General features: G+C 42.3%; 1 protein-coding gene across 4 annotated transcripts in view; it reads right to left on the bottom strand.

Moving 5' to 3' along the window:
• Positions 1-20,464, bottom strand: part of cacnb2b (calcium channel, voltage-dependent, beta 2b) — a 32,031-nt gene that overhangs the window by 6,346 nt on the left and 5,221 nt on the right. For 2 of the 4 annotated variants that reach the window (XM_031865014.1, XM_031865016.1), the window contains exons 3-14: positions 8,136-8,201; positions 6,582-6,704; positions 6,240-6,379; positions 4,669-4,730; positions 4,529-4,554; positions 4,260-4,340; positions 4,032-4,090; positions 3,824-3,933; positions 3,107-3,115; positions 1,810-1,961; positions 1,558-1,653; positions 565-738 (exon numbers count right to left, since the gene is read on the bottom strand). In XM_031865014.1, the coding sequence (XP_031720874.1) occupies positions 565-738; positions 1,558-1,653; positions 1,810-1,961; positions 3,107-3,115; positions 3,824-3,933; positions 4,032-4,090; positions 4,260-4,340; positions 4,529-4,554; positions 4,669-4,730; positions 6,240-6,379; positions 6,582-6,704; positions 8,136-8,201 (1,098 nt within the window). Of the gene's footprint in view, positions 1-564; positions 739-1,557; positions 1,654-1,809; positions 1,962-3,106; positions 3,116-3,823; positions 3,934-4,031; positions 4,091-4,259; positions 4,341-4,528; positions 4,555-4,668; positions 4,731-6,239; positions 6,380-6,581; positions 6,705-8,135; positions 8,202-17,076; positions 20,420-20,464 lie in introns of those variants that run through there. The other 2 variants (XM_031865018.1, XM_031865017.1) reach the window with 2 other exon arrangements.

The raw sequence follows: 20,464 nt of genomic DNA, 5'->3' as shown, positions 1-20,464 counted from the left end.
ATTTCTAGCTAGTTTCTATAGAAGATGCTACTGTAACTCATCTCTATTACTGCGGTGAAAACTCAGCTACAGCATTTAATTTGAAGGTATCTCACTCACCAGAGGCAGACCTATCTCATTTCTTCAACTTCCCAGTGGAGTAGGATGAGGAAAAATGAAATGAAAATGTTCGATGAATGAATGGAAACAGGTACAGACGCAGCACACTGTGCATTTCCTCTATCTAGACAAATCTACATTCCTGCTAAGCAAATCATTTACTATGCAAACCATTTTTTCCACATTCAGCAGACTGTCTGTACAGATGAGGTGAGTGGGATGAGATGTTTGCGAATTATATTAAATCCTATACCTTTATTGTTTGTGTAGTTGTTGTCTATATTGTTGTTTATATATATATATATATTGCCAGTGAGAGGGAGGTCTGGGTCGGCCTGCTTGACCTGCTGCCACCGCAACCCGACCCCGGATAAGCGGTGGAAAATGGATGGATGGATGGATATATATATATATATATATGTATATATATATATATATATATGTGTGTGTCTGTGTTTCATGTACCGGTATTGCTGAAGGACTGGTGGGCAGCGTATTCTCGGCCAGCTGGGCCACTAGTGCGTTGGCAGGCTCCATCTCTGGCGGATGAGTGGCTCTCCAGTAAGACTCCAGATAATCAGCAACGTGCTCACAGGCGTCAGTTAGCTGATTCTCATCTAAGATGACGTCAAACATCTCCTACAGGAAAATGAGAATATGGACAGGAATAAATAGAAGACCAACAGCAGGAGACAAGACAAAAGACTACTTTATAACTGGGACAGTTTAAAGTGTAATCTGCGACATCCCTGATAACGTGGCATGAGTGTGGGTGGATTTAAAAATAACACTCCTTTGGTAATCACTTAGTTCTTGCATTAACATTCAAATAAATAGGTGTAGGGAATAGGGTCGTCTTAAAAAAAAAAAAAAAGGACAACTATGCAAACACTGACATGGGCATCCAGCAAAAATCGACTTTCGGAAAATATGTGGAATTGACAATGTAGTCAACAACACTAATTCTGATATCTGTAGAATGCATAAAAGCAAAGCCTTAGCAAGGATTTAAAAATACCGAGGTCATGGGCATCAAATTAAGGTCTAAATGCTGTTTCAGAGCTTTAGACACAGAGTCTAAAAGTACTGGATTTAGTCTGACAAAATACCCATCACATGTGATTTTTTAAATTGTGAATATACAGCAAGAAGCACTGATGACATGATGTCACTGTCATCAATGGTGGTCACAGCCCTGCATAAAAGTCAAGGGGCCACCAGTGTATTTCCAGTTTGCACCAAACTCAGTTTTCTTTCAATTCCTGGATAGTTGTTACCAGTGTACTACAGTACAACTTCAACTAGCTAAGCCAAATGTATAATTATGTGCAACAACTGAAGTATCTAATATAACAGGCATGATAACAATCCATCTTTTCATTCATCTATTCAATATAAAATGCAGTATTACTGAACAGTAGCACCACTTTCACACGTTGGCCACTAGATGGCACTCACCGGAGGGCACTGGGCGAGCTTGTCTGCTGCCACCATCTGAACATTAAGATGCTTGGTCTGTGACTTCCCTCTAGTCTTGATCAGTCTCGTCAACACCTACAGGGAGGAGAAGGAGGGAGGGGAAAAAAAGGTGATGGTGGCTGTTGGCATTTTACAGGGTCGTGTTTGTTTAGTTCATGCAGTGTACAAAATATTGAGAGAATTGAGGAACAGTCAGTCCAAAAGAAGGTGCAGGTCTCTGGCGATGCTTACCTTTGGTGAGGAGATCTTGACGTAGACGAGGATCGGCGCCAGGGAGGTCTTGGACACCTGGATGGGGTGGTTAATTGTGTCTGCATCTAGAACCACCAGCTGCAGGCTGCGGGCCAGCTCGAAGATGCGCTCCACCTCCCCCTGGATCTGGGCTGCAAGAGCAGAGAGGAAAAGCACGACTTTGACACCGGAGATCCAGGAAACAAAATCAGCTGTGCATATTTCATTTTCTTGTTAACATTTAACTCGTGAAATTAGATATATTTTCTTATCACTGAGCCACAGCTTTGAGTTATAATTTCACACATGTATGATTATTTATTTGAAACATTATTTGAAATGCCATTGTGTGCAATTTTGAATGATTTCATATGTAATTCCATTATTAGAGCTGGTATGTGAAGTTTTCCATCTGTCTATATTCTATATATTCAAGATGCAGAAATGAATATAGAATCTGAAATATCTTATTTTGAAGGTTAGATTTGCCAAACCCAAGGTAAGTGGAGAAATAAATGATCAAGTCTTATTTTGAGATTAAAAGTCGATGACACAAAATCTTCCCACAAGTTCCATTTAGTGTAGCTATTGTAGACATTTTAATTGAATCACATAAACTACCTCAGCAGAGGATACAAGCGTAGATGAGAAGTGCTCAGAAAAATAGACTTTTGACTCTAACCTACAATTCCACGATGAATGGGAACAAACAGTAACAGGACCTTGTGGAGATCTTGTTCTGTCAACAAAGTGTATTTGTATATGGTTTTGTAACCAAACGAACCTTTTTCTGCATCTCAATTCAACTCAAAAAACTAAATCTCATATTTGTATTTCTAATGTAAAACGAGTCAAGTAAAAACGTACTTGTGAGCTGCTCACATGACACAACCCTTCAACAGATTAAAAACTGTAAATGCGACCAATGACGAAACACTGCCTACTCAGTGAGACTACTTTAATACAGTGAATGATGTATTTTTATTTTCCTGGGTAACCAATCCACTAAGACAAACAGGATGTGTTGCACTCATGGGAGGACCATTTTAAAGAATGGCCACTAGAGGAAGCAAAGGGAAGCAGAGCATGGAAGAGGCACTGGCTGTTTTCAGTCCTACTGACAAATATCTATAACATAACAGTGAATTACATCTGAACAAATGTAAGCCCACTGAAACGATGAACAGATAAAACACCGGCTTGTTGTGAACAGTGGCTAATGGTGCTGATGAGGTAATGAAAGGAAGGTGATTCAAACAGACAGACACGGACTACCAGTCCTTTCAGTCATACATACCAGCAGCATCTGGGATGAGGGAGCAATGAGAAAGAAAAGAGTAGAGAAAACCAAGTAAATCTTATCCCCCAACCAAGGGTGGATTAAACCGAGCCTAATTCACAATGCCACTGCGGTAAAGAAAGTACACAATCTTTACTGACAGTCCGAAAACCCGCTTATGTCTCAGATGTCAACCTGTTTTCAGTCTTTGTGCTAAGCTAAGCTAACTGGCTTTGATTGCAGACAAACATAAAGGTGGTAGGGATTTGCTCATCTCACGCTCTGCAAGAAATCAAACAAGCATATTTCCCAAAATACAATCTTCATTCGGGTGCACACAGTGACAGTATAATCTCTTTGAATGAAAGATCGGCTATGCAGAGTACATCACATCACATCACTGCACAGTGTTTCAATCAGGCAAAGAAAAAGGGAACGTCTGACACATTCATTTCAGACCTGGGTGAGATGGAATCAGTTGCTTTCTTTGAACCTAATTAAGGTTGCAAGTGGGTGAGGTTTGCCACCAGGGACAACACGACGAGTGCAAGAGAGCTAATCAATTACAAGAGGTTATTTTAGAAGTTCATTTAGTGTACTTTTCTGTGGCCGATGCTATCTGAATTGTCCTGATGAGGTAAAGCTCGGCTGCCTGGCTCTCCAACCAGATAAAAGTGGTGCCAAAGATAATTTGCTACGACTGAGGCTCCAGGTCGGGATGATGAAGCCATGTACCTAAATTGGAGCGAGTGTTCGACCGATCCATTAAGGCCTTTTTGCCAGGGTTGTTGAGGATGGAGCGCTTAGCCAGAGAGATGTCTGCTGTGACCCGTGTAATAGTAATCCTGGAGAGGAGACAGAGGAACAGGGTGTGTTACACAGTTTCATTGTGTTTTATTTCCACGTGAAAGGTGTGACACTGGAGAATTAAATCAGAACTTACCTGCCTTCAAATCGATGTTTTAAAAAGTCAAAGAGTGCTTTTTGCATCATATCTGTAACCTGGAAGCACACATGAAACATGGAATTTAAATTAAAGTCTCCTCTATGCAAGTTAAACACAAATACCAATATTTATTTGAAATATATTAGGTGTGTCAGGTTTACAGCATCTTAGACCCGTCACAAGTCAAAAGCAACTTAGACTACAGAGTGTGTGAGGCTGACTTACATCTAAGCCCTTCAGTGATGGTCCCATTAGAACCACAGGACGCATTGTAGGCACTACATCATACATAGACACCTGCTCCCCCTGCAGACACAAAGAAGAAACTGCTGATGCAACATGTCGCTTGCGGTGCAAACAGAGTGAACATGGATGAAATCTGATTTTTGCTTTTGTTTTATTCAGCTCTTTGTAATAAAAAAAGGGTCTATTAAAAGTGTTTGGGATTATCTAAATAAGTAACAATGAGTTGAAACAAACATTGAGTTGCTTACCGGTTTCTTTTTCACCTGCTGATTGGCTGCTCATGCAGAAGGATAAGAGAGGTGTCGCATGTTAACTCGCCAATTATCACAAATAGACAACAAAATATTTTGATATTTTACTTCTTATATGGCGTAGCACACACACTGACCTTGGGATGGAGGGGTATACTTCTTTGAGTTCATATCTTGAGCTACTTGAGTGGATGCTTTGCTGAAATGAGAGAGCAATCCTGAATGAACTCATGTCTTCCCCACTAAAATGTTTCAGTTATTGAAACTTCAGTTTTTAACAAACTGCAACAATCACAACCTGACAGCTTATCCTTTGCAATTTCCCTATCCTGTGCAATTATCTTTGTTTTCTCTTGTACAATGCTACACACCATAGAAGCAATTACCATCTCCAAAAATCTATGTTGTTATCTTATATGTTTGTATTTTCTTTGCCTGCTTCTTTGACCATTGAGCTGCTGTAACATTTGAATTTCCCCAGTGAGGGATCAATAAAGTAGTTATTTATCTATCTGTCTCTTATCTATGGTGAAAATAGAGCACTAGTGTCTAAGCTCTGAAATAATGTGTGCTTACAGACTGTATATCTACTTACATAAGACACAGCTATATAAAGCTCGGAGGGTAAATCCCTTGAAGTGATTCAGCACACACAGTTGCCACCAAAGCTAAATTTCCAAGATCCTCTAGATGAGTTTCTTTCAGCCTAACTGGGTCAAGTCAAAATCCTTCAGTCTGTAGTGGATCCTCCTGCCAGCCAGACTGATTAAAGTAAAACAACCTACTGACTCAACAAAAGGAAAACATTCCTACTTCTCAAAGTAGTTCCATATCTTTGAAACGTCTTTGTTAACCGTCGCATGTGGGGAGATTTTCTGTCCTTGACCTCCCTTTTAATGTTCCGCTCTTATACTTTCCTTTTCATGGTTTTCATCTTTCAAGACTGGATTACCAGCTGGGCCCTGCAGCTCCTCCCCCATAAACCTGCAGGATCCCTGTTCAATGTGTCCTCACATAATGGTTCCTATGATATCTTACTAGAAGTTTTCTGTTTTCCGACGAATGTCCAGCAACACAAGCTATCAGTGAGAGTGTATCGGCAAAAAAAACCTACTTGGTTAGGTTAGGTTGAAGGAAAGGTCGTTGGGTTAAAACGACTACGGAAGTGGTGTCACGGTACGGAAGTTACGAGACGAATAAGTCAGCTTCGACGTGTGTAAAGCATCTTGAGGAAAGAAAAATGACTTGACTTGGACCACAACTCATCCCTAACTGTGTGCATTACATTTGTTGGATACTTTGGACACTAATGCATAGAGAGTTGGAGATAAAGGGGTCAGTTGAGGCCCTCAGCTCATTGTTGCCACAGTGCAGCCTTGCGGTTTGATCCCGCCAGGCTTGCTTCGCTTCTGTCAACAAAACAATTCCTGGTGTGACCCTTTCCAACTGATTACACCTCTCTGCCCAAAATGTAGTTTTCCTAATCTGTGGATGTTTTGAAAGAGCATCAGATGAATGCTGAAAACGTCATATAATCCTCTGTATATCACTTTATAATGATATTTGTGTTTGTATATGTGCGGGACCAATAAAGATTATTATTATTAGGATTACAAGATAAGGCAGCACAAAGCAGCATGGGCTCGTGTGCTCGTTTGTTACCCCGTTGTGTTGAAGCCAGTGGAAAAGAGAAACGTGCTGTACATACTTGGCTAAGGCCTTGGCAGCTTTCCTCGCCTGCACTTCTCTTCTGATGAGAATGGTTTCCAGATTGACTGGACTGGGGACGAAGCCCACCACACCATCCTCCTTCACCGGCCGGCCGATCCACCACTCATTGTTAAACTTCTGGTTATCAAAAAGAAGAAGAAAAAGCGTGAGTTTAAGGCCTGGCTAACATTCATTTACACTGATGATGTTAATGACTCTATTCTACCTCTGCATTATTACATTTAACGTCATTGGGACCTTCCACCTGTGTGTGTGGGTGTGTGTGTGTGTGTGTGTGTGTGTGTGTGTGTGTGTGTGTGTGTGTGTGTGTGTTTCCAACCTCTTTGACATGGAGGAAGTCTCTGGCCTCAAAGGTGACGGCCTGGCCCGGCACGGGAACGTTGTCGTCGTCTGCTGGCGTGTAGGAGAAGTTGCAACGTACTGCAAATGCCACAGGCTTGTACTGGAGACACAGGACACGTGTTTGTGACATAATGTTATTCCTAATGGATGTAGTCATCTTTAATCCCTGCATTTCACCCACTTACACACTTTTCACACAAACAAAATTCACTTTTCACTCAATTTCAATCATCGATTTTAGACGTTATAATGAATCTACACATACTGTATTATTAGGTTATCGCATGCATCATGTGCACAGATACAACCATGCAGCCTAATGCAGGGTAACATGACTATTGTGACGGTTGACAGAGCAGAGCAAATCTATTCTAAATGAGCCGGAGATATCCCTGTGATTTAGCATGAAAAAGAACAATATAGTGTGATCTTTTGAATCCCTTCAACATATGTTAAACTTACAACTTGTATTACATTATGCTCTATTTTTCTTGAATTTTTTTATTAAAATGCATTTTAATCTGCTCCAGTTTCAGAGTCCTGGTATCGTTCATGCTGTCACAATGTCACGGCTTACTGGGAGCCTTCCTTCATGTCATTAGTGACACAACTTCAATTTAAATTTAAATTCGAAACGTCTGCTGTGATGAACACCTACTGCATCCTCTTCTTTGCTTCACAATATCCGTATGCTTCCTCCTGACCTGGGCCTGTTGGTGGCGTAATCCTATCAGGGTCAAATGTCAGCGGCACGCAGATCAGGCTGCTAATTACTTCACTTTGGAACGATGAGGCTGTGGGAGAGGTCGTGGGGTCAGCAGGGGAGGGGCTGCGTGTGTTTGCCGCTTTAATTACAGAGCACCAGTGGCAGCGCAGTAAATCCGTAAGGGGGGGGGTTTAATTCAATATTCAAGGGGACGTCTATCAGCGGGCGCTGCTTAGAAGGAAAAGAGAGGGGAAGAGTTTGATATCAGCTGTGATGTTTTTATATATTTGTGTAATGACCTAACAGTGCATACTCCACCCTCATCTCTCTAAAACGCACTCCACAGATAGCTTCTCAGACACAGTATGTGCTTTGTATTGCACATAACATAACAGTGTTACATAAGGAGGCTTAGCGAGCACAACGTATTGCTACTTAACAACACAAGCAAATACACTTTCCGAAATCGGCGATCCAACATTCACATCCACTTCACGCAGTGTAAATCTCAGTGTAAATGTATGTTATTGCTGTCTTGTATGCAAAGCAGTTGGCCAGAATTCATTTAAACTGAATGAGCCGTAATCAATATCCTTCATTAACATCCTTCACCAGACATCAAGCGTATAAAGGGAAGACAAGGATGAAGACTGCAATGACTCATTTTAATAGCAGAATATTGCTCGGGTAATCCGATGTCCTGGCGTGTGTGTTCCCTGTCCGTGATGTAATCGTGTCCTTGAGAGCTGCCGCTCTGTGAGGGTCACGTTGGGTCGCGTTGGGTCGGGGTCGTAATGTTACCATGATGCAACAGTAAGAAAGTACCTTGGCCTTCTCCAGCTGCACCTGGGCGTTTCTTTCCTCGACGACGTCCGAGTCCTGACGCTCTCCCTGCAGGAGAGACAGAGAGTAACGACAATTAGTTTTATCAATTTCTCTGCAACGATGTGATCGTTGTGCATTGAACAGTATTAAAGACTTTTGTGTTCTGATTGAATGCTTCACTGTTCACATGCCTCTCATTTACTTTTTACTCCCCTAGAAGCCTCCTCCCTTTAATTATCACGACGTGTTGCAGCATGATCCCTCCCTGTGACGCTCAGGTTTATGTGCCATGTGTCCCAACGATTAGATTGTCCTCTCAAAGACATGATAATTAATGCCCTCTGTGTCATAGCCAAGAGGTGGCACAGCCCTCTGCGTCAATATGGCACTCAAGATACACACTTGCATCCCAAAGTCACAAATCAGCTTTATGGTTGCAGACAGTCTGCTCAGTCTGGTGCATTTTAACAACACTGTGATCTTGATCTTGTCGAAGACGATAATAGAGATATTCTGTGAATATTAATGACATGAAACTTTGGTAAAGGCCACGACATTTTACACTATGTCATTTATTTCATCTTTACACTGTTGGACACTTTGATATGTGGACAGGAGGTGCAGAAGATTGAACCACCAACACAACAATTTGTGAATCCTGTAATGCAATATTTATGTTGACTGTATATCAGAAAAATTATCTTAAAATGATCGCTTCTGTTTTGTGTCATTGAGGTTCACAATGAAAAACAAAAGTACAGCTAACAGTACAAATGATAATGTTAGTGAAGCATGACAGAGTTGAGTAAACTCTCCTGCAGCTGAACCTTTTCAACTCTGTCTCCTAAAAATTCTGTTTAGATTAAATTGATCTGCATTAGCAAATATTTGTAGGCAGCATACACAAACAGAAATGTAAAGAATGACAATTTGTTTTTTTGGAGTCACATCGTTTAACTTTTTCAACTATCAGAATCTTGTTAGTGAGGTTGCCTGGTTTGGTACCATCGTGCCTCTAACAGTTCCAGCATGTAACTCTAAAAACATGCTGTAGTCTTTACGTTTTGGTTTTTCTGCAGATTAAAAAAAACAACATGTTCATTATTGAGCTTGGAAAGAGCCTGGCTTGCATCTCGTCTTTATGCCAGCTGAGAACTCAAATACAAATTGTATGGACAGAGTTTCCTCAACGTTACCTACGAGCTTGTGAAGCTCAAAGAGAGTTGCCATCTTGGCAGTGACGACATTGCCGAACTCTAAAAATGGGGAAAGAGGTGGATCGTCGGTGGAGCTGAGGCCGGCCCAGATGGTGCAGCAGAGCAGACATCTAGCAGCGAGTGACCTCAGATGGCACCAACCTGTCACTTAAAGCTGCCATGCCCTCAATTATGCCTAACTTGAACTCTTAATATAATTAAAACGGGTGAGTTGTATACAAATTCACCCTCCCTTAAGTTGTCATGAACAGGAAAATTAGTTATTGGGACCAAAAATTGTTGTTTAGTACCAGGTTAATTTCTGCTGTAAAGTTGGGCATTTTAAGATGAAGGTCAATGGGATTGCCTTGTTTTTAGAGGCAGCCTCGAGTGGCCATTTGAGGAACTGCAGCTTTTGGCTTAATTTCTCGGCACCATACATTGCACTTGATTTTAATAGCCTAAACCTAATGACATAACGACAAACTTTTCCCTGTGATGTCTGTGTAGTCGAGATGTTACACTTCCTGGACTGCAACAAAAGTTGCCAGCGAACGTCATCCAGGCAGCAATTATTGTTCCGACAAAACTTCTCTGGCAATGCAAATTATTAGAACATAAATGTATTTTGTCGGAGACAGGGCTTCCCTATTTCATGTTTCTGACAGAGAGTGATGAGTCCGTGTTCACTCTTCAAACCTCAACCAGCAGAGAGCAACTTCCCTCTGGTTCTCTTTTACCCCATCACACACTCTCTACTTTATTCCAAGTGAGTGCACACCGCGCTGCCTGACACTAGTGACTTTGACGACGACGGATTATACAGCATGTCGTTACTATAGGCCAATAGTTATGATGAATCTATCTTGAACTTAAAAATACTCTTTTTATTATGAAATTACTTTAAGTGGAAAGAGAGAGGGGAGAGCTGCAGGAAGGTGAGAGGGGAAAAGAGACTGTACCAGTAAAGAGTCAAATGAGGATACATGAATTATTTTAGGAATTATCATCTGGGGAACATGACTGTTTATGGCAATCCACCGTAAGGAACAGAATAGAGCTCCTCCTGTGGTTTTCTTATGGATTTGAGCACAAATAAAGAAAATCCAGTATCAAAATTCATCTCAATTGCCGAGATAAATAAGAGTTCAGAGCGGTCCAACATAGCTAACAAGGTCAAGCATAACACAAGCAAGGGAAAAGGGGCTACCCAGCATACTAATACCTTATTCAAAAAGTACTAGCACCATATTGGACATAACAGATTAAAATGCATGGCTCCATTACAAATTGAACGAAAAGTATCACTAAATTATCAAAAGTTAACCAGAAATAGTCAATAGCTCAGAAAGCTCATCTGAAAATAAATTGTCTTACATGGGAGAAAACAAATAATTCAAAGTAACCTTGGAGGCAAATAAGGCCTCAAATAATGTGACACAGGAAGGATGAAGACATGACGTACGTATTAATAAGGTGATGGGATGGTGTTTGTAATTAGCGGAGAGAATTAGTTACAGAAGCAGGAGGATGTAGAGAGACTTCAACATGGTGAGGAGGGAATAAGAGGGGAGGAGGAAGGAAATCTCCCCCCGGGCAGAATTATGCGCAGGCATGGCTTCCTGTTTACCCATGGCTGGTGTAGACATCTGCTCGCACAGCACCCGCCTCTCCGGCGAGCCAATGTCACCCAGCCAATAGTACAAAACGCCCCCGCTGAATTATTAAACAATGTTGAGCTCTACTGCAGGTGATTTAGAAATGTGTAGTGAAGAGCTGAATTATCAACTGGCTTTTATTGTTTCACATTAGTGTGAATTTGAATCCGTACCCAAAGAAAAAGTCACAGATTATAATGTATCCACATCATTCAGATATAAGTGATTATTGCTTAAATCTTAGCTATTGTGACGGCTCGGCAGTCTCAAGCAGGTTTCAGTTCATAGAAAATGTGACTCTAGACTGTATTTTACAACCAAACAAGTTTTAAAAGCAAGAGTAGTTATAATACTTTCAAATAAATTGTTTTTTACATCAATGTTTTTCATGGCTGGAGCCATGTACTGTATATCTCTAATTAGAGCTGAATGGATTAATTGATTAGTCACACAACAAAAGAATCATCTGTAACCGTCAATTGTTTCAATCATTTTTAATTCTCGGATTCCACCTTCTCAAACGTTTTTCTTTGTGATACATCAAAACTTTTTTTTTGACTGATTGTTGGCAAAAACTAGCAAATTCATCACCGGTTAGATGGGTATTTTGTGACACTGTACAGACGAACTGGCGTATTATCTGATGCTGAAAATAATAATTAATTGCAACCGTATTATTATTTTTGACGGAGCACCTTATGTGATAAAATCAAGGGATTCACTTCAGTATACCCTGTCTTTTAAAAAAATGTCCAATACGGCTCCATTCTAATTCAGTCTTTTATTCGAACTCTTCTTCATTCATCCAACCCCCCTTACTTCCTTCATTCCTTACTTCCTCTCCCCTTCTGTCCCCCGTGTCCCTCCCAGTTGGACAGCCACCCCAGCCCATTAGCGTGATTATGTGGCATGGAGGGTGGGCAAAGGAAGGTGGAGGACAGGGATGACGGTAGGGTGCATGAACAACTAAAGCCACCGTCTCTCGTGTGCTACCTGAAGGTGACTTCTTTCCCGCTCAAAAGCGTCTACACAGCTCTTTCTGCACTCGCCAGGAGAGTACATTAGGAAAGCAGCGTCTGATTGGGGAGATGGACTACGTCCCTAAACTGAAATAATCAGAACCATCGAGACACCGGGAGCCAGCTGGCTGGCCGTGAGGCCTGCGATTCCCCAGAGGACAAACTGAACTGGTCTGAAAGAAATGCTGAGATGAGAGATACAGCAAGCAGTTCATCCAAATGTATCATGTTTAGCTTTTTATTGTTTGATTAGTTTGAGCGGCTGAAGAAACGTCAATAAATGTGTCTGAGTTAAACTCACACAGACTGATCTTACTGAATTTACTTTGATCACTAAACAAAATCTCAAATTCAGCAAGATGACATGTTACTTGGTCTAATAAAATAAGAAACATACAACTGTCTCAAAGCCCTGCGTCGCTTGTATCGTGCTTAATGGGCCCAAAACAAAAGAGGACATTGTTAGGTGCAAAAATAAAACAAAGTAAAATTCCCACATAAGCTTCAGACCAACAGGAACACACTGCAGCAGAAAATACTTAGCCCAACCAAACCAGTTAGTGCTCATTTGCAAACACTTACAATGACGCATGAATCTCAGCTTTGTGTGTCTTGTACACGTTTTGGTCTTAAGTCTTTCCACAGAAGTCAAGAAGACGCAAAAAAAGGCTTTAAGGATGAGAAACAAATAGTTGGTTTGGCAAATGTATGTGAGGTTAACATGACAAAACGGGGTTCAGTTATACTCTGCTTTACAGTCAAGGGAAAGCAACACTGCAAACAAAATCCATATTTCCGCCATTTACCGACTCATAAATGACTCCCAGTGAGGAAAATACTTCTCCCGTTGTAACTTGAATGCTGTAACGCGTTCGTACCGCCATTAACAGTAATTGAGCAGTACGTTCAAATCAATTAGAGATCGATGGAGGAGCTATTGAAGGGACACTTAGATCTCCGTAGAGAATGTCAGTATAATTAAGTCAACTTGGCAAAGTTCAACATCACTGCTGCTGTACTTCCCACAGTGGAAGACGTCAAACATCTAACGGCAAAGTGTCATTCAAGCTGGCAGCGTGAAGGGTCCACATGAACCAAGTGAAAATGTAACTCAACAGGGACCGAGATCATGTCTGGATGACGGGTGGGTGGCAGACCGAAAAGTGTGTGTGTGTCTTTGAGTCTGCCTGGTTAGGCGGGCACTGTTTGTTTGTATTTAGAGATGAAGTGTGTGTACGTATGAGTGTGTAGGTGTGTGTGTGTGTGTGTACTCTTGCCACTCGCTATGCCACTGAGGCTTCCTGCTTCTTGCTGGCTGTTCTCCAGGTGCTGCTGTTATCTATGTTATCAACTAGGGTTAAGAGTGTCCACCTCACCATTAGCAGCTCCATGCATGAGCAGGTCTGTGGTGCCTTCATCCCGGTGGCAGCTGAGTGTCCCTATTGTGACCTATTGTGCTAAGTGGAGGAGAGTGAGCTCCAGCTTGGTGGTTGGTGGGAGCACCCTGACTCTAACACCGTCCGCTGCCCGGCAAAATAGGCTCATTATGCAGGAACGTCACGGTAAACTTGCTGATATGCTTACATGAATGAGCTTCAGTGGATTTGAAGTTGCGTGTCAAAAAGGACAAAAAAACGCTGCATGCCTCCCAAGCAGCGTTTACTAGCACGAGCGGGACACTGATGTAATTGTGACTAATTTCCAATGAGCTCACTGGCATGAAGCCCGGGTGTTCACAAATTCACAAATATTTTCTTGTTTTAGCTCTTTCTGCTGCAGAGGAACAGCAACATTTCACCCAATAACACCAATCCTCTGGCAGTTTAGCTGCTCATATATACAGATACTGCGCTGATTTCTTTGCTACTCTATCTCTGCTTCATCAACATGCAGTGTGTGTGTCCGGTTTCCTCCGACGCCCCGTCTAATCAGCTGCTCTGCATCATCTGTCTGAAGGAGACTGGCTCCATGCCCTCTGCCTGACGCTTCCATAGAGCAGATACGGCCCGGCTGGCACCGCCACCTTTACTTTGGCACCAGCCTTCGTCTGTGGAGTTAAAGGCTGCATCACGGCCCTTTAGATCTCCAATTATAGATCAAGAGTGGCAGCGAATCTGTGCAGCACTACAACCGATTTATGTCAATACAGTATGTTAATATGGGTTGCATTATAACTGATGTCGCCAGTTTGTGGTTACGAAAAGAAAGTTTACTGTTGCTTTCCTTTCTCTCATGAGCACATATGCAGTTTCCCATGACCACTCCAATTATCAGTCATTTTTTAAACAATAACTCCTTGAATTCAGACGGAGGTAAATAAAAGCAAACTTCCCATTTATAGTCAATGGCCGTGGATTTCTACAGAGTTCATCAGCTGTAGCTAACTCGTTAATTAAGCTAACGTCGGCTTCATAGGTTGGTTGGAAACGATTTGGGCGTTGACATCTTGGTTTTTTGTAACCAATGTACGGAAGGTATTTTAGAGACGCCGTATACGGCTCTGGTAGGGTAGCTACCTGTCGATCACAGTAAGTCCGCCCTAAAGCATACTCTGCTTTATGGTCTGTTGTACTTTAAGTGGACCATCATTTACGAAATGAACATCAAGCTGTATTGAAGAAGACTTGAAACTAGCGATAAACTCATGTTTACAATGTTTACTGAGGTAATAAATCAATATGAAACGTATTCATGAAACATATTTTTGATTCAGAAACGTCGAGATTCAAAGTACCCCGTGGTTTTCAGGAACGTAAAATAACCAAATTTTTTCTGCCGACTGCAGTTGTCAGGCCTGACACCAATTGTAAATGTAATGACAAGAGTAACATACATTTCTTAACATCATATACGATTTTCATATCATTTCTCTGTTGACTACTCATAGAAAGCATTTACTTCTACAGAGATTTGGGCTCCTCTCTCTGGGTCATGATTGTCTCTGAGTAAGGAGATTAAGATAGCATGCGTCAATCCAGGATTTAGAGCGAGAGAGACAAATGCAACCTCCTCACAGACAGCCAACGCTGCTGCTTGGACCGCGTGGTCTCCAGCTCCCCGACAGTCATCGGATAGAGATACAGTAGCTGCAATAATATCATCCATACAACTTAATTACTGGATCGCTTGGCTCCTGCAGCAGATACATTTCATCTATCATTCATCGTTCATAGATAGCAAGTCTCCCTGCTCTTCTGCATGGCACATCATTATGATGCAACACGATTACTGCTGGTATAAGGAGGGATGTGTGGGGGAGATTATTAAAAAAACTTGCCAACCATTCCTGTTATGATCCTCTCACTGAGGCAATTATTGAACCACCATTAACTGTCATCTCTGTCACTCTTCTACAGTATAAAAAACATTGAGAACAGTTTTTAGGAGGTTAAACACACAAAAAATGGATATTTAAAAATGACAAAAACAGTATCATCAACTTGGAAACCGTCCTAACCCCAAAGGAAACGGGTTTACTCGCCTTATTACTCTACTTCCTGCCCGGAAGGAGAGCAGGTATCTGGATGTAATGCCCTGAGGCACAGCTACTAAGAGGCTTTTCCTATTCCAGGTAACAAGCAGTGGGCCACTATGCAGCACACTGTAGTGCAAGACAGTAGGCCGTCCAGAGACTGTGAGGTTTCCACAAGCTCCTCTTTGTGAACCTCATGTGTTATCTTTACATTCGAGTCACAGAGCTGATCATGATCTGTTTTAGTAAACACCCAGAGATCTTTAAAAAACCTAGAATTAATGTTGTTCTGAAAGTATTTCAAGAACCCCGAACCTGCATTTACTGATTTTCTGGCCAACAAACAAGATATTAACTCAACACTGACAGCTGTTAAAAGTGGCACATGCGCAGTACAGATCGGGCAGGTGCTAACGGAGATTGTAGAGCTGGCAAAATGTCAGCATTTGGGCAATATTTTACACGGTCAAACGTGTTTTACAAATGGTTTAACCAGAGCAAGTCTGTATAACAATGCTAACATTGTTTTGACATTTTGCTAGCTCACACGCTCGACACAAGCTCTTGCAAGTTTTGAACAACACAAAAAACGCATTATTTCACATGAAAATACGGATATAGACTGATGACAAAACGTTGTCATTTTGGTTCACGGTAAATTAAGTGAGAACATACAATATGTTATTTCCAGCTATCATCTTTGTTTATTTAAGAACTAAGAATTGCAACAACAACAAAAAAAACAACAACATTATTGTGCAGCAGACAGAATATTTCTTCACCTAGATGGCTGGAAGAGACTTCAAAGATTCTGGATTCACCTTCATTACAGCAGTAAGTGTTGTTAAACAACCCTCTGGGTTTTTCAAAGATTGACAGATGCATCACTTTGTGACTTGAATGCAACGGTAATGCACGAGAAGCACAAAGGGGTGGTTTCTCACTAAAAGAGATCAGTTCTCTCTCTCTGCATGTGTTTAATATTGGTATCGACTTCAATTGTAAGTAAAATATTACATTTTTTTTTTTTTATTTAAATTTTTTCAGGCAAATGATGAGAAAGATGTAGGTTATAACATCACAATTACTTTTTTTACTCATAGGTAAGAAAGATGCAGCTCATGAAATCAGTGTGTGCATTGATGGCTTGTACAGCATGAGGAACAGGAACTTGGCTGCACCCACTGCTGCTGCTACATGTATAACATATGGAGTGAAATCTGTTCCAAAAGCACACAGAGTTGACAGAAAGTCCAAGAGTGAGTGGAAGAGAAGGGCATACGACTAAATCCATCTGATCTTCACAGGCCATTGGTTATGCAACTCTCTCTGGAGCCCGTGGTTTTCAACTAGACACATGACATGATACATGCAGCATGAGCTGCGTCTCTATCTGCCCTGCGCATTGTGACTGTCTTAGTGAGTGCAATGATGTGGAAAGGCCTCACACAAGGATTAACGCTGAGTGCAACAGATGGTGCATTCTTCTACCCTTCCTGTTCACACACACACACACACATACACACACGCACAGACACACGTACACACAACACACGCACGCACGAAAAGAAAACACCAGAATACTGGATATTTTACCTTTTTCTTGGGTGGCATGGTGGTTAAAGGGGTCCTCTATCACCGTCGGAACAACCAGATTAGATTATCGTTCAACTGGCTCCAGTAAATGAGACATGGACAAGTGTGCCATGAGACAGAGTTTACCTCTGAAGCAGGTGGATGTGTCCGCCGTGTTGTGCGTAAAGAAAAAAAGTATGTCCAAAGAAACCGCGACGCGCAGGACACCGCCGGAGACACCGATAAGTTGCGTGAGGGGTTTCACTTAAGTCTGTATTGTGAGTTGAGTGTAGTTACCCTCTCCTGAGTCCTCGGAGTATTAAAGGCTTATTTCTTGGTGCGGCATCTGTTGCGCCGCGCACCGCTCGCTCTGACCTCGAGCACCGAACAGACCAAGAAGGTGTCCAACCGTCCGCACTGACCATGCGTGTTACATAACGCAGAGTGGAGCGTCTCATTTATGTTGTTGAACGGAGTTGGCTCCCTCCGCTGAGCCAAGCAGTGATGATTAGTGTGTGTGTGTGTGTGTGTGTGTGTGTGTGTGTGTGTGTGTGTGTGTGTCCAAACAACGTCCTGGGTTTGGCTGCACAAACAGGAGTATTATAATGGCCTGGCTACAAAATAGAAAGATGAAATTAAAAAGCAAGCACGACATAATTCATAATTCATACAAACAGATCTACTCATCATCATCATCCCGACAGCGAAATAGTGATATTCCTTCACCACATTAGTTCAGTGTCACTTTGCTACTGCTGAAAACTCATTGCTTGCCAAGTATCAGCCACACACACAGACTGCCCAAAGCATATCTCTGGTTTCTTCATGTATCCTTAAGTTACCTTCTGCGGACCTGCTCTCACGGGCCAACGTGTAAATATCATACATACTGTAAAGCACCCTTAAGGCATGGTTACAAGACTGATTGTAATAATCAGTCTGCCTGTCCTCATCTGGGGTCCTTCCTCTGCTGCCAGCTCTCCTAATGGTGACAGTATAATCTGACTATAATGGACCCAGCAGGGGTCAAGAACTTTAGGAGGTGATTTATACCCTCCTGTGTCTCCAAAATGACTGGAAATATGCCTCCAGTAGTGGGGGAAAGGGGGCAGTTGTGTCATTAAGCCTTAAGGAAACGACTGCTTAAATAGCAGAGGACTTTATTTGCACATATACATCTCGCAACCGCCGTGCAACACTTCGTATCTCCAGCCTGCTTGCTACCAGCATGTTGGCCATCAGCATGCTACCCTTCAGCCTGCTTTAGTATCTGCATTTGAGTCCTGCTCCTGCACTCCAAACTACAACAGTACGAACTTCTGCAAACCACTCACTCCTCCTTGTCTGTTCGCCACCATTCTGTCTCCCAGTTTGTTAACCTCCCGCCTGCTAGCAACCAGCCTCCAGTACATTAGCCTTGAGTGGCCCGGCCGATACCTGGTCTCATGATCGTGTTCCTGTAATGTCCCGTCTCCGTGGTCGTCCTCCAGAGGGGTCCTGCCATCGCCATCGGCCTCCTGCTCGACCTGCAGATGGACCCCGCCGGCGTCTATTTCGCCTTTTGTTTGAGTTGTTGTGAAAATTGACATTTAAAAAAATTGCGCAGCCAGGCAGGCAATATGGTGAAGTAATAAAATCTCAAGGGAGAGCTTTGGGAGGCGAGGGGCTTAGATGACTGTTGCGTAACTGAGAATGGAAAGAAAACCATTCAGGGCTGAGGTCCGCTGGTCCCGGCTGTGACAGTGTGGAGCAAGAAGCCATGACACTGACCTCTGAGTCACACACACATCTGGACCTATACACGCAGCCGCACACATGCCCTTATCAATTCCTCTACTGCTGGGGAAGACATTGCCATCAGAGGTCACACCACTGTGATCACGCCATCTGTGACGGAGGAAGAGACTGTAAATTGAAGGTCCCAGCATTTAGCCCATGACCTGGGATTGAATCAGACTCTGGGCTTTACGGACACCTCAAATCTCCTCCAGTGCCAACAAAACACTCAAACAGAGTCCCTGCTTACTTTGACTCCCTCTGCGCACAACTGTGAAGCTGTTACATAAGGCGGTCTGACGAGCCACCCATGGAATACATGAAGAAGCTAAAATATCCTTCACACCCACTGAAGCATTTAAACACTCTGTACATTAGCGTCATGCGCCCTCCAAGTATGTGAGCATTTATTTCTGAATCTGGAGTGTGGACCCTACACTTTAAATAATGAAAAAGTTATTTTAAATACCTTGAGCACCAATCAATGGAAGCGGCCACATACAAGAATGCTATATTGCATATTGCCATGTGTCACCTCCATTGTTGTGCATGTGGTGTGTTGCAACAGTGGCACACGGAGCAGAGCGGTTCACTTTGACCAGCGAATCAAGGCTGCGTGTGCTTCAATGAAAGATGGACGGCAAATTAATAAGGAGTATTTCTAAATATAATGTTACAATAACAAATCATGAACAATCATGAGACCAAACTGAAAATCTTTTCTGTGTGAAAAGTCAGCCTCGGGATTCAACTTCAAGGTGTGTCACAAACATACTGTTGGAGTCCACACAGTGAACATGGTAATGTATTTTGCTTTGGTAAGAAGAAACATGAGAAACATTATAGTCAGCTGATCACGAGACAAAGAGTTCAGTTTGTGGTACGAACAGAGCCGCTATCATTCGACGCCTTCTTAAAGAACCGGTCATCTCACACTCCCCTACACAGCACACGTGTTCATGTGCACATGTGCTCTCACACATACATAAACAAACATCTGTCCCTAAGCTTCTTACAACCAGAATGTGTGTGTGTGTGTGTGTGTGCGCTGTGAAGCTGGGGACAGAAGTGCAGGGCCGCTGAGGCAGAGATGATTGGCACGAACAATTTTAGGCAAAGCTCCAGACCTCTGCCGTCCACTGTGTCCACACAGCTAGAAACCACACATCTGCCCTCAACTAAAAAAAGAATTCATCATTGCCTGGAATTGGACGCAACCAAAAAAGTACTTTGATTAAATGGTAAATTGCCTTCATGCTTTGTCAGCGCACGACAGCCCCTCCCATTTCACACTCACTGATTTGAGCCTAATCATCACCTTTTCTCTTTTGTTATTGCTCTTTTATCTCTCAGCTGGTTGGGCAGGATGGCGTAAAGCAGGCCAGTGGGGAGCACAGACGGCTTCAGGATAGTTTTGACCTGCACAGCTGTTGGACCCATCAAGGCAGATGTGCAAAAAGAGCCATCAAAGACAAAGGTTTTATTCTGCTCTGTTTTCTATCTGGCATCCTAAATAAGCCTATAAAACATTAAAACATGCTCCTTCTTTGGTCCAAAACTGTGTTCGGATAAGAATCACGCCATAGTGCTATATGTGGAAATTTTTAAATGTGTATATATATATATATATATA

The sequence above is a fragment of the Anarrhichthys ocellatus genome, unplaced genomic scaffold, assembly GCF_004355925.1.
Source record: "Anarrhichthys ocellatus isolate YVR2014 unplaced genomic scaffold, GSC_Weel_1.0 scaffold32, whole genome shotgun sequence".
Lineage (NCBI taxonomy): Eukaryota > Metazoa > Chordata > Actinopteri > Perciformes > Anarhichadidae > Anarrhichthys > Anarrhichthys ocellatus.
Note: the sequence above shows the minus strand (reverse complement) of the source record. Positions and strands in the feature narration are given on the sequence as shown.